We start from the raw sequence: 14,321 nt of genomic DNA, 5'->3' as shown, positions 1-14,321 counted from the left end.
TTATATACCAGCTGAGCAGTAAAGGCGTATGTACAAACATGCAAGAAAATTAAAAAGGAGCACAATACACTTTTCTAGCAGGTAACATATAGGAATATTTTTATGCATATGCAATGCAAATTCCTGATATCCTTAAAGATATGTCTTTTGCAAACTGGATGATCCGGTTTACACAATATGGAGATCCATACTTTTGCTCCTACAAAGTGCCTTTTCTCAAACTGCAGACATCACCTTTAATATCATTGTTTCTAGCTGAAGAAAAAAAAAACTAAAATTATTAGGTTATGTGTTTTTTTTTGTTTGACATTCAGAATGGATATTTACCATAAATAATTCATAAATCTTAAGGAGTTATTTTATTCACTTCACGGTTCAGCACAAGCAAAGACGGATATCAGATGCAATCAAATTCTGCAGAAAATCACTGGGAACAGGACTATGTAAGTGACTTTTATGAAATGCAAGGGCATGACAAGTAAATAGCTTTAAATGCCATTGTGCATTTTTATAAACCCAGTTTTTACTTTTTTAATTTGATGATTAAATCTCTTTGCAATACCTCTATTGTAAAATTAAGCTTTGTTAAACCCCATTATTTGCAAGATGTCAAATATATCTAGCCAGTCACTGGACCTACAGTACTCTGGAGAAAATGGGGCACATAGTTTAAGTTCAGTGATATGGGGATTTGAAAGATATAAGTGAAATTTTAATCCCAGTCGACTTTTCTGTGCAATATGTTCATACAGCTCTATGCTGAAAATACAGTATACCTAGTTCAGAAGAAATGAAAACTTTAAATATAAGCAAGATCTGACTTGCTTTGCTTCCTTTTAACAGCATTAAATCAAACTTAATAATATTAACTGCTGCTGAAGTCACCCTTTGAAGGTAAATACTCAAAAAAAATTATACAGTTGCTCAAAATATGCTATTTCTGCACATAGAGCTAGCTCAATTAAAGTGATGGGCAAAATCTATTTTTCAAGACATTATTGTGGGGTACAAAGGCTTTCAATAATTTCATGTTGTAAGAATATCAAAAAGATATTACAAAGAAAATATGCTCCTGTTATTATACACCTCTTAAAGTCTTTAGAAAAGACAAGCCCACCCCCAAGACTGCACAATATACATTCTAAAATGTTAAAACATTATGGGTCCAGGATTTCCTTTCAGTATCTGCATCTCCAACTACTCTTGTGCCCTAAAATGGCAATGAAAGAAATGTACTAAGACACATCAAAAACCCAAATTCCACACAAAGCATAAAAGTAAATCTGTCTCTTCCACTGATGACGTAAAAGCTGGAGTCCACCAGGGCTCCATTCTTGGTCTATGTATGTTGTTATGCTTTTTTAACACGAACTACACTACATAAATTAAAATGATAAGGACAATAAGGCCATGATACCACATTGGGAAGTCTGCACATTATTGGCAAATGGGTCACACCCTGTCATTTTCTGAAAGGATTTCAGGGGGGTCAGCTTCAACAATATGGGTGAAACGTTTGTTCTATCATTTTGTGCCACATAATATTCAGCAGCTAAAGGTTTTTCTTGTCCACAAACAGAACAAGTAACCCTCAGTGTATACTGAAATATTCAAAAGAGTGCGTTGGGTAGCCTGCATTGCTGCTACTAAACATGGTAGCATGGTAAAGATGTATGAAAACTATCTTCGGCATATCAGAGATAACCCACGGCAAAGAATTCTCTGATACAATATGTCATTACATTCATAAATAAACTGAAGGTATTTGAAACTTTATGCTTGTGTGATGCATAAGTACAACTTCATAACCCTCCAAAACAGCTGTCTGTATAAAAGATTGTCATTCCTACAGTATTTAATGTTACAATAAAAGTTTGTTGCTGTTTTGTTTATATTCTTTCTCAAACATTTTTTAAAATCATCTTCAGTTATGCAGTAATAAGTAGTTTGTGGAAGCATGCATTCTTTTAAATCGCATAAAGATACTTTTACCTGTACTCAAATATCAACCAATTTAGGATAAACAGTTTAGAATTCTTATTTCTTTGGCTAAAAAACTGCTTTTTTTCTTTAAGTATGACAAATAATGTTAATCCCCATTTAGTTACCTTCATAAGTTTGTTTAGTATCAAAACTGCCACACAACTGCAACAGGATTTTATTTCAGAAACATTCGTTAAGGTAGTTTATCATACCATCAACAAATTTCAATTCTTCATGCAGCATGGTATTTCTATAAATAACATAAAGCAATTAAATTAATTACCTATCCAGAGAGAAACTATCACCTGTAAGGTCAACTTAACTTTGCTGAGCATTTTGAATAACAATGAGCAATCATCAAAAGGCTATCAGATGAACATCATTTTGGATTTTTTGTTTAGCTAATTGTACAGTTGTTGATTTTTCCCTCATTTGGGAATTAAAAAAGAAAGTTGGCTAAAAATGCCTCATGCTTTCACTTGTCAGTTACAAACCAGATCTCAAAGCAGGGGCAATTTACACAGAAAAGAACCCATAAGAAAGATTTTAATTTCACCTGAGATGACCCACATGTATAAAGAAGTTTCATTGATCACCAAGTATTAGTATTATTGTACAGTAGGTCTGAAAAGCTCTGCATGCACCAGTGATCAAGGGTTAGGACATAGCAAGATTGTTTTGAATATCTTGAAATTACAACATACTGTACCATGCAGAATTCGTTTTACATTGGTTATTGAGTGAATTCTGATTAATTACATGCAGAACACTCTTATTTGGCAACCTATAATCCTGCTTCCAACATTTTCTGCTGATTACAGGCCAAACTGGCAAAAATACAGTACATACTGTATAGAGTATTTACAAACCACATTTTAGTTTTCATCGATAAGGTGTTGTTCTAAATGGTAATGCATTGTACAGTACTTTGCATTAAACAAGCAAATTAATGTGTATTGTATGTAGTCGACTTGTGTTTTTAAATTCGAAATATTAAATGCATATACACAATATCCAAAAGGAAAGAATGTTAGAAAAAAAAGCTACTATAAAAACTTTGATGGGATTATGTGGCATTTTTGAAAATCCGGCAACCCCTTCCCCTCAGGCCACTGGATAATCGATGCTTTGCTGTATTACAATGATTTATCTCAGCCACTGCGACTTAACTTAAGTTTATCTGACTTGTTTGGCAAGAAATGAAAACAATTGCGAGAAAAATAAGTCTAGGTCCCTTATATAGCATATATATATGAACACTGTACTGTGGAGCTGCCAAGATGTTCTCATTTCTAACCCCAGCTCTCTTGAGACCTCCTGATATTCATCCAGGAAGGAGCATCTACAGACAAAAGAGAGGCACCCCCAGTTCGGAACACATATCATCGCTGACACCCAAAGTGTGCCCATGGGCTAAACCTACTATACAACACAACTTAATGCTTTTTATGCTCTTTTTATTTGATGTTTTATAACCTCTTTTCAAATCAAGATCAAAGCACATGTATTATTTCACAAATCTATTGTGAACTGTTTCAGTTAGTTGCAGAATATCTTCTTTAGCTTTGCTGTCATTATATCAATGCCATACCACGCAAATGACAGCAGTTTTCCAAATGGATTACAGAAACCTGTCAAAATCTATCACATTTTAGCTCACACGCACTCTTAAAAATCTTTCATTTCATTAATCATTTACCGATTTACAGTAAAGCACCATTCTGTCAATCTGATTTGTTGAAATGTAAATTACAGCAGTTACACAAACTTTACACATACTAAACCACAGGAGAACTGCAGTCTGGTGGTATCCATGATTCAGGGCTTTATTTTAGTCACAGGAGGAGATCTGCCACACATGACTGGTTTATGAGCCTGTAGTATGGTTGACTGATCATCATGGACTCAGCCCACATAGAAGGGAAATAAGAATGTGAATCAGTTTGGAAATGGGGGCCGAGGACAAAGACAGAACGTTCCAATTTCAGGGAAGCCCACTGCTACCTGAACGGGAGGATTTCAGATTTTATTTCTTTTTATACAGTATGTTATTTACACTGTGGGGGTGGAAACATGCTACTGTATAATGGATGATGGTGGCACAGATGACCTATTCCAAGTTTAGACTTCACAATATCCAGGACAGAGAAGAGGAGTCTCTGTAGACCAAGGGGAACTGACCTTCTCTAGGTTTCCAAACTTTTCAACCCATACTTCAAAAGGTTGATTTATTTGTAAAACATAAGATTTTGAATGAATAGAGGCAAGCCTGAGGAAAAAAAAAATCAACTTTTAAATATTTAGAGATAAATATCTCATTTTCAGTCCACACCATACTAGAAGACATGTCTGTCATCAAATCAATTCTCCAGTTGTTTCTTGTTGCTTGCTCAAACATGACTATTGGGGGCGTGTAACATGCCCATATGGCTGTTTTACACACGGCACTTTCAGGAAGCAGTTTTCATAACTTCTTGTTTTTCAGCTGGCGGGTAAGTCTAATTGGAGTGACAGCTGTGGTAGAAGGCGGTACTGTCCCTTTTCCCAGGGTGAGGGCAGTGCACCTTGCTTCCTGGCATGCAGATGTTCCCCTTAGAGCAAAACCAAACACCAGCACAACAATAGTGAAATCACAGCTGAATGCCAATTGAGTAACTCCTCTTATGTGAAGAGACGATGTGATTTACAAATGACAGGAACATAAAAGACAGCAAAGATAAGTAATTGCAGGTGTACCACACTTACAGTGTCAGCTACGATTATTCTAGCAGTGCTGTACCTTTTAATTTCTTGTATACAATTAAATGTTCTTTCTTACAAACAGTAGATGTAGAATAGGCTACTTATTTGTATTTAGTAACTATTCAGGCAATTTAAAAAAAAGAACATCGTCTTCCAAATTATTTTAGTAAAGATTGTCTGCCAGATATGCCCAAATAATTATACAGGTAGTAGTAGGAACAAGTCCAAAGAACCTTTTAAAGCATGATTCAAATGTAAATAATTCTGCATTGTATTAATTTTAACACTTTCAAAAGTGTTCATATACCTAGAGTATGTGAAGATTCACAAGAAAGTTGGTTCATAAACCAAAAGTACGATTGACAGCAAATTACAAACAACAAACATGCAACATACTGTAATACTCTGTTTATAAATAATATTTAAATCTTGCATTTTTTTTGCTTTTGGGACTGTTCCAAATTCATGGCATACTCAATAAAGTCTGTAGGTACACCCCTGTGAAATGCCACACTCACATTGAGAAATGCTGTGCTGCTGCATATTGAAAGTTCTAAAGAAATTAAATGAACACTTACTGGTGTGTATTCAGCCTTGCCCTCACATGACACTTAATACTGCAATATTAAAAAGCACATCAAGACGGCCATCTGTATGGGTATGCATATTACCTTTTCACTCCAGAGTACAGCCTGTCAAACACATCTCGAACAGGTGCACGTCTCTCCTTCACTGGTTTGATTGCGCTCACAGGCCCTGCAAACCAAATTCTTCCCTTATTTCAATAATTATGCCTTTAAAAATTGTGGTTACATTTATTTTGTCTTGAAACACATCTGTATACAGTACTGTATATACATAAATCTGTTGCTATTTTGAAAAGGTGACTAAATTTACAATTACAGATTCTACATTGCTGCATAACTGTGTCGTTTTGTTAGTGTAAAGTATGTACTAAAAACAATTTAGTCAAGTATCAAAATCTCTATGATGAGATTTCCATTGGGAATATCAATTATGACATTCTCTTTTTTAAGCAAAGTAAGACCTTCTATTTATCTTTCTATTTCGTTATTGTAATAAATACTGGACCTGTTTCCTGCTTTTTATAGATAGCAAAATACAGAGACAAAATATTTTTTTCAGTCAGTGAATTACAGCAATTAGTAATGTTGTTAAATGTTTTGATGTTATCCTTCAGTTAGCCTTATTATTTTTTATAGACTTGTGTATGAGATTACATAACATTACTGCACCTGGTTTTAATACAAGAACTAATGGCTAAGGTATAGAAGTTGTTGGTGTTCACCCAGCAATACTCATTACTCATCATGAGTATTTCAAACCAAGTCAGACTATTATCCCAAGAAAAACAGTTATGAGAGAGAGTGATTGTGTTTTTTGTGAAAGAGAAAAAAAAAGTTTTATAATGAATCTGCTACTAATAATTACAAAACAAGCCCCCGTTATTTCACCCACTGATAAAGTGGCTGTTGTCTTCTGAGGCAGCTGCACGGTGCTGTAATTGTGTAACAATTGTCACTCACTGGGAGAATAGTTCCAATTACAGACATTAACACGTTGAGGAATTACCCTTCCTCTCTACAAATTACCCTTGAGCCCCTTTGTAAAAGATGAATTATAATGCCGACTAGCTGCTTGATAGGAGTGAGCCGAAGAGTGATAAATTACTTCTAAGTCAGATAAAATCAAGCATGACATCATTTAATTAATTTCAGGGATTTTTTTTATACATCCCAAGGAAAAAAAAAAGAGAATCCCATGTGATTCACAATCCAAAATGATTCAAAATGTATTTTATGGCTCAGATTTCCTATTCACAGAATTGTACATCACAAAAAAGCACAACACAACAAGATCTTCCTCAGGCAAAACTGATTGGGTACAATTGTGTTGCCTGTTTCATGATGTGTAGTTCCGTGATTTGTGGATTTAATATTGTTTGTGAATATTGCAACGCGTACTTCTTTCCTTTCTGTGCCTCAAAGAGGTTTTGGACATTTGGACTCTTGTACCTCAGCTTCTGAACTGGGATACTTCCCTTGTTTCACTGTTTTGTACTGAAACTGAGAACCACCCCTTTAAGAGATCTGGAACTCTGTACAGCAAAGCTTCGTTAGCCCATCAGAAATAAAAATCATTTTGATTCTGAACCATCATGTCAAGAGTGCCAGTTTTTTTTCAGTTTGCAGTAGTCTGTTGCAGATCCTCCATGGTTTGTCCATTGTTACACAACCCCGTCACAAGAAAATAAACAGCCGGAAAAGTGGCACCTCGCCTCTTTCCCCTTAGGCTGTATCTCATCGGTGAGCAGAGCACAGGTACCAGGGCAGCAAGCAGCTGTTACCCACCTGATCGGAGTCTCTCGGCAGCAGGAGCTCCACGGCCAGGGAGGTAGTGATCCATCTTCCATTGCAGCTCCCACTGGCTCCTTTCCTCCTGGGCACCAAGGAAGAAAGAGAATCCAGGAGATGCACACTGAAAATTTTGAAGACAGCCCCTCATGTGGCCCCTCATGTGGCCCCTTGCCCAGAAAATTACAATCTGTGGCAAAAATAAGCGCCCAGAAAATTTTACAAAAATGTTGCTATTAATAGGATACAAAATAAAAAAAGAAACTGTGGTAAAGACAACAAACAACATATTTATATCTTGATTCATAAGGATGGCATATTGCCTTGAACCCCTCTGCTCTTTGGTGACATACAATTTATGCAAATTCCGTACCTATTCTGTACCGAGGTTAAACAAGAAGACAAATTTGTCTTGTAACTTTAATCAGATCTAAACCCAGGTTTGTAAGGGTGAAGGGCCCTAGAAGCACCTGCACCACTTAGCCCAACATCACCTTTCATCAACAAGATTAAATGAAGCCCAAGATCACCAGATTTATATTGTCATTGTGGCAGTCATGATTCAGAATGCTGCTCACTTTCAAGCTCCTGGAGGACATGTAATTTAAAGCAGATGATCTCCTTCTTTAACCACCTCCCTGACTCCAAAACCCCACCTCCAGAAATAAAAGGTGCTTTGGAGGAATTAAACATATAAATATTGCAGCAACTGTGTGGCCTGCTTCTATCCTGAGGGAGAATTTAGGGAATAAAAACCCTGTGAATACATAGTACCTTTGCTGATATTAAGCGCAACAATGCAGTGGAGTATTTGATCATATTCGAGTGTATGTGCCGGGGAGAGCTGTCATTGTGATTTCTCCCCGGTCAACACAGCCACCCCTGCTCATTAAGCGTGGGCAAATTGCCGAGCTGGGAGACAGGCAGCCAGGGTTTGGCCGTAATTACTTCTCGTCAGTTGGGTCGGAGGGCGGCCCCAGCTCCTGGCAGCTCCATTAGCAGGGTTTGCTAATAGAAGCTCTGTTTCGCTAATTAGAAAACCGAATCTAAAAAATCCTGTTAGCTCTATTAAAACCCTAACAAGTGGGAACCACCACACTTGTCTCCAACATGGGAAGGAACCCACCTACCCAATTAAACAGACCATTGATTTTTCCCTGCCTACAGATCCCTAATTAAGTGACTTTCCCCAAGTCACATCCATTTACATACTCAGTCTCTCTATATCTAAGCTTGCACATTGAAAGACAAAGATTTTTGAATGTGCTCAATTTGATAGCTTTTTCCAAACGAAAAATAATTTTTCTTATTACGCTCATAATATTGTCCTTTGGAGACAGTTTCAACAAGATGTTTAGATCCAGCCTCCTGACATCAAGCCAAATATTCTAATTAATTCACAACAGGTCTGAAGATCAACATGAAAAGTCCATTAATATGCTGTATATAACTAATGGGGAAGATTCAGTAGTAGAATTGAAATGAGAATCGCAGTAGATCCGGTAGTAGAACTGAAATATCACAACAAATTCACAAGGAACAAGATCACCCAATCTGAAAATGCATGCTGTATAGGAATGTTTATGGAGATGTCAGAGCAAGAGAGAGAGGGACTCAGTGTGGTATTTAAAGTTTTTCAGGTAGTGATATAATAGAGAATTATGAGTTAAAATATCGGAGGTGGGGGAGATATTGTTTGCTGGCATACCTCCCGGACGTTTGTTAAGAACTTTATTAATAAATATAGTTTATTAAATACTGTAGATGGGTGGCTTTCCCTTCTGCAGCTCTGGAACACTATGTTATCTGTAATCACACTGGGACCCTTCCTTAGAAGAAATGTCCTCCAGGCTGTCTGGCTTGGACAGCACCAAATTCAAATTTGTTTTCACCATAAAATTCTCCTGCATTTTAGTGAAATCTGTCAAACAGATATTTTCAGTGAAAAGTGGCACAACAGCTGCATATTGCAGAGAAGGACAGTTTAGATATACAGTATGACATTCTCAGCAGGGCAGTTTAAAAAGATGATGTGCACTGCAGTGTCTGGGGGTAATAATGGAAACATCCAATGAAGAAAGACTTTTAGATCAGATCAGATCACTTTATTGGCCATATACAATTTCTTGTATTAGGAATTTGTCTTTTCGCATACCTCAACTTGCTCTCCATGAGACACACAGACAGGGAGAGAAGCTTGGGGTCAGAGCGCAGGGTCAGCCATTTATACAGCGCCCCTGTATTTTAAAGTAACTGAAATACAAATACAAATGATTCTACATGTGTCTCAGATTAATTTCAATACTAATTACCAATGTTTCCACTATGAAAGATGTCTTAAATTCAACATTTTAACATGTAAGGTTCTAAAGCAACACAAGAGATCTTTTGAAAGAGGTCATAGTAGGAGCCGCCCAAATTGCAGGTGCGTCACAGAGATGACAGAATTGTTTAATATGTCAAGGGGAACACACTGAAAATCATGACAGCAAACGCCAAACAAGGCAAAACTGCATGAGGAAAAAGGAAAAGTTGTCATACACAGAAGCTCACCACCAGAGTGGTTGAACCTCACCAACAGGGATAGGTGGGCTCTAAAAAACAGCAAAGCAAGAACCTGGACTTCTGAGCAGTGAAAGAAAGTCATATTACCTGATGATTTGTCTGTTATTCTTTTTTCTACAGGTACATCTGGATGGGTTTACTGTATGTTTGAAGAAAGTCAAAGGATGCCTTCAACCCAGCCTGTCTGTTTCCATCTGTTAGACATGGTGGTGAATCTGTTATGGCAGCCATCTCATGGGAGTCATTGGGTCTGATTATTACTCTGCACGGTAGAATTATGGCTAATGAATACAAAGCAATTGAAACCAGATGCACTCTATGGTGCATTACTTCCTCCAGATATTCCCATATTCCAAGATGATAACACCCCTATACACACTGCTAACTGGATTCAAGAGTGGATCCATGACCACCTATATGAAGTCAAAAACTTTCCATGGTCTTTCCAAAGACCAGAGCTAGACATTATTGAACCTTAATGGGAAGTTCTGGAATGTAGGGTATGGAGTAGTAGTTTTAATTACAGCGGGGTGTGCTAATCATGGAGCTGGGAAGGCAGAGAAAAAGTGCAGGCATCTGCTGGACACAGAGGAGGGATTCATGTTTTACTTAATGTTTATTTTGATTACTACAGTACAGGTTTGTGATTACTGCTGTTTTTTTTTAGTTGATCAATGTTATTTTAATTAGCTTAAAGCCAGTGCATTAGTATTTTAATTATCACATAAAGGAGGGTTACTTATAGTCTTTTCATCATACATATTATATACTGTACATTAAACAATAGTATAGGGGTTACTGTACTGTATATGCAGATTTGGCTATTCTCAATGGTTCTCCGCATTGAACCCCTGCTGTATTTTGTCCACCTCCTGTACACTATCGTTTTCAGAAATGTGAATGGAATATTCTAATGAGCCACACTGAAGAGGATTTTTGGGATGATTGACTTACTTGACTTCTAGGGAATCTTAATCTGTTAAAGCTGCCAGCTGGATCAGCATCTTGAGTTCAATATCCTTGGACTTGCAAACCAGTATATCATCTTAAGGGGCATAACCTCTAATTCAGCAGATGTAAGCAGTGGTATCGCTGAGATTCAAGAGCCACTGCTCTTCCTGAACATCGTAATCAACAGTAGAATGCAAGTAGGAATTGCAGATGATACAAAACTAAAAGATGTGGCAAACAGAGTGGCAAACATAACTACAAAAAGACTTAGAAAAACTATGGATTAGCAAATTAAATTCAACATTGATAAGAGTAAAGAAGCTACAATACACACACAGTAGGAATATACACTACACACATCTCATGGGCAATTCAGAGCTGCAGGAAGTACAGTACTGTATGTATGATCTCCTGTAACCTTATTAAGAATACATGGCCAAGCAATAAAAAAAGCAAACAGAATTCTTTGATATACTGTATAGTAGATAGCATGGGATTTAAATCCAGGGAAGTTATACCGAAGCTTTATCTGACATTAGTATGGCCTCTTTTAAAATACTGTGTTTTGAACACCATAAAAAATAACATTTTAGAGTTCCAAGAAGAGCAACAGGAACACAGGATCAATGACGTACTGTCTAGTCTTCACTTAGTATGATCACTGTGGCAGGACTGTGTCCAGGTATATATGTCTATAAATCCATATACTGTATAGTACACACATACTGTAAACACAATTTAGCATAATTCGAAAGCTTTGAATTCTGACATTGCAGAATTAACAATTGTCTGAAAGGGGGTGGTGTGGTTCCATTTCTCCATTTCATAACCACTTTGTCTAAGATAAGATAAGATCACTTTATTGTTTCAGACAATTATAGCTTGTCCTTTGTTGCTTCAGTGAATAAGATCAGATCACTTTATTAGCCATATACAATTTCTTGTATTAGGAATTTGTCTTTTCGCATACCCCAGCTTGCTCTCCATGAGACACACAGACAGGGAGAGAAGCTGGGGATCAGAGCACAGGGTCAGCCATTTATACGGCGCCCCTGGAGCAGTTGGGGTTAAGGGCCTTGCTCAGGGGCCCAACGGAGTAGGAGTCCTCAGCCAGCCGCGGGATATGAACCGGGAAACCTTCCAGCCAGAGGTGCAGATCCTTAGCCACAGAGCCACCGCACCGCCCACAACATATATTGTCATGTGGGAACATGCACACCACAATCACACCACACTGGGCCAGTTTTCCCAGAAGCCAAATAATCTGCCAGTATGTTGTTGCACTGTGGGAGGAAACAGGGGCACCCTGAGGAAACCCAAGCAAACACTGAGAGAACAGAAATACCCCATGCATCTGCTGCCAGAGTTGTGTGGTTGAAATATACAAATGTGTTTATGATGTTATCATCCAATTATCCAACTGATACTATTTTCTGATTTAAACACAATGCAAACATACAGTTGTCCACACCTCTGATAAAAACAAATTAGAGTCTAACCATGACAACTGCCTGCCTTTGTGTACTACAGCAGCACATTCGCAATCGGGAAATCTCCTTGTGTTATATCTGAGAAAATGCGTTGCTTCATGTTAGAATTATAACCTATACTACAGCAAGTACTCATGATATTAAACAACCAGTTCAGAATGTTAAAATATGTGGTTATGCATTACATTCCTGATATTAAATTGTTATATCTTAGTTAATTTTACTTTGAATTATAAGTGCATAGTTTGTGCATATAACTCTTATAACTTTTCATTTAACTTTCTTAAAACTACAGAATACTGCCGCCCTCTAGTGACTTATTATAAACCTCTTCCTCCCTATTGGGCTATGGCCCCTTTTCACTGTGACACAGACAGTGAAGCCACACCTTTCATGCATGCTACCAAGACAGCATGTGTCACTGACTCGGCAGTCATCTCTAAACTGTGAGACCAGGAGACCATGTACATCATACCAACCAAACAGGAATATTCTATAGTAATATTGGAACTTAAACTCCTTTTATTTTAGACTTACACTGAAAGACCAGCATGGTTTTTCAGCCTTTTAGCTTGAGGAAAAAGAGAGGTTTCCCAAAACAGTTAAGAGAGGAACAAATAATGTTAATGATGAATAGCATCTAATAATGAGTTAATTTGATTTGTTCAGTAAATGTGATGGATTGGCAACTATAATACATCACAGTGATTGCTTATGTGTGGTTTAACTTTAGTTATATTGTTTGATGAGCATTCGCTGTGTTTTTGAAGGTTATGAGATCAAGGTGCATTAAACATGGCTAAATCACAAACTTTCTTCTTACCCAAAGTAAGCTCTAATAATAACACATTTTGCTATAATTGTAGAAAAACTGGTGGAGGCGTTGAGAAATGTATTGATGCTCATAACAAAAAAACTATTGTAATTCCCAATTGTATTAAGATGTCTCTGTGTTTCACAGAGGTGTACAGATCTAACTCTTTCTATACATACAACATCTAGTTTTCCTGTTTACCATGTTATGTGTGAAAGCTGGCTAATTCTAAACAACTCTGCTTTCCATTAGATAAAGTGGGTACTCTTACAGTATACTCCAGTGAGGACTGAACTTTAAGTGTTTTCTAAATTAATGACAGATGGGAAAGTGCTACAGGATCTTTAGTAATACAGTACAAGGAAATACATTATAGAGATTACAACTAGTGAAATTATATGATTTAGAGTTGACTTCATAATTGCTATTAACCATTCAGGACAGTTATAGGAAAGCACGTTACATACTTTTTCATGAGGTAAAAATGCAAAAGCAAAACCAGTTCTAATCTAGAGCAGCTCTAAGACAACATAGCCAGAAATGTACATTATTCAAAGCCACACCACACTCACCTGGGTCATGCTATGAAGTTCAAGGAGTTCTAGTCATTCTAAATTTTAAAAATTCATGAGAGGTGTGGGGCATTTCTTTCTTTTTTTTCCAAACCCAGTGAGTTTTATCAATCAGTCTGCAGACATCAGCCATGCACTTCTATGCCACCTGCCCAAGAACTCAGATATCCTGGTAATTCTGACAGGTCTCTGTGCTCTTGGTTCCAAGATGTTTTTAATTGGTTTCAATGGGAATTAGGAAATGCCATTTAACCTTCTTCTGAGGCACATAACACAGACCTGCCACTGGCCCGCAGCTAGGTCTGCACAGCTCTGACACTCGCCAGCACAGCTGGCATGTTCAGACAAGGGAGCTGTCCATAGTGCTGATCCACACAGCAATGGGTTAACACTGTCCTGGAGAACAACAGCAAGGATATTTTTACACTGTTTATCTTGGCTAGCCTAATTAAAGTGTCACATCTCATTATCTGAGCTGTACTGTGCCTTGTCCTGAAGCAAATAGGATTATCAATCTTTCCATTTTTCATTCTTTCTCTATTTATTTATTTAATATCATGTATTACCTTTATGCTGCCTCTGGTACCCAAAACAGAATGAGGAATGCAGACTTAATCCCATAGCTCTCCATTGTTACCTCAGTCCTGTCAGTCCCAAGATGTCCAACAACTGTGTCTAAGCCTCTGAACTTGCCTTTCAATCCCTGCCAGCTACAGCTCACCCATAGTTTTTAATGACAAAATGCACTTACAGTATGTCCATTAGGAACTCTACTTTAAAAAAACAACTAATAAGACAAGGCTCATTCTGAAAATGTTGCTGTTGTATG

At 37.3% G+C, this 14,321-nt stretch overlaps 1 protein-coding gene across 1 annotated transcript in view; it reads right to left on the bottom strand.

Annotated features, from left to right (window-relative positions):
- Positions 1-4,447: 4,447 nt before the first annotated feature.
- Positions 4,448-14,321, bottom strand: part of LOC148822270 (uncharacterized) — a 76,433-nt gene continuing 66,559 nt past the window's right edge. The window contains exons 13-15 of the mRNA XM_088929998.1: positions 7,098-7,185; positions 5,397-5,481; positions 4,448-4,574 (exon numbers count right to left, since the gene is read on the bottom strand). Of these exons, the coding sequence (XP_088786124.1) occupies positions 4,448-4,574; positions 5,397-5,481; positions 7,098-7,185 (300 nt within the window). The remainder of the gene's footprint in view (positions 4,575-5,396; positions 5,482-7,097; positions 7,186-14,321) is intronic.

Source organism: Atractosteus spatula, chromosome 13 (genome assembly GCF_055471065.1).
Source record: "Atractosteus spatula isolate fAtrSpa1 chromosome 13, fAtrSpa1.hap1, whole genome shotgun sequence".
Taxonomy (NCBI): Eukaryota; Metazoa; Chordata; class Actinopteri; order Semionotiformes; family Lepisosteidae; genus Atractosteus; species Atractosteus spatula.
Note: the sequence above shows the minus strand (reverse complement) of the source record. Positions and strands in the feature narration are given on the sequence as shown.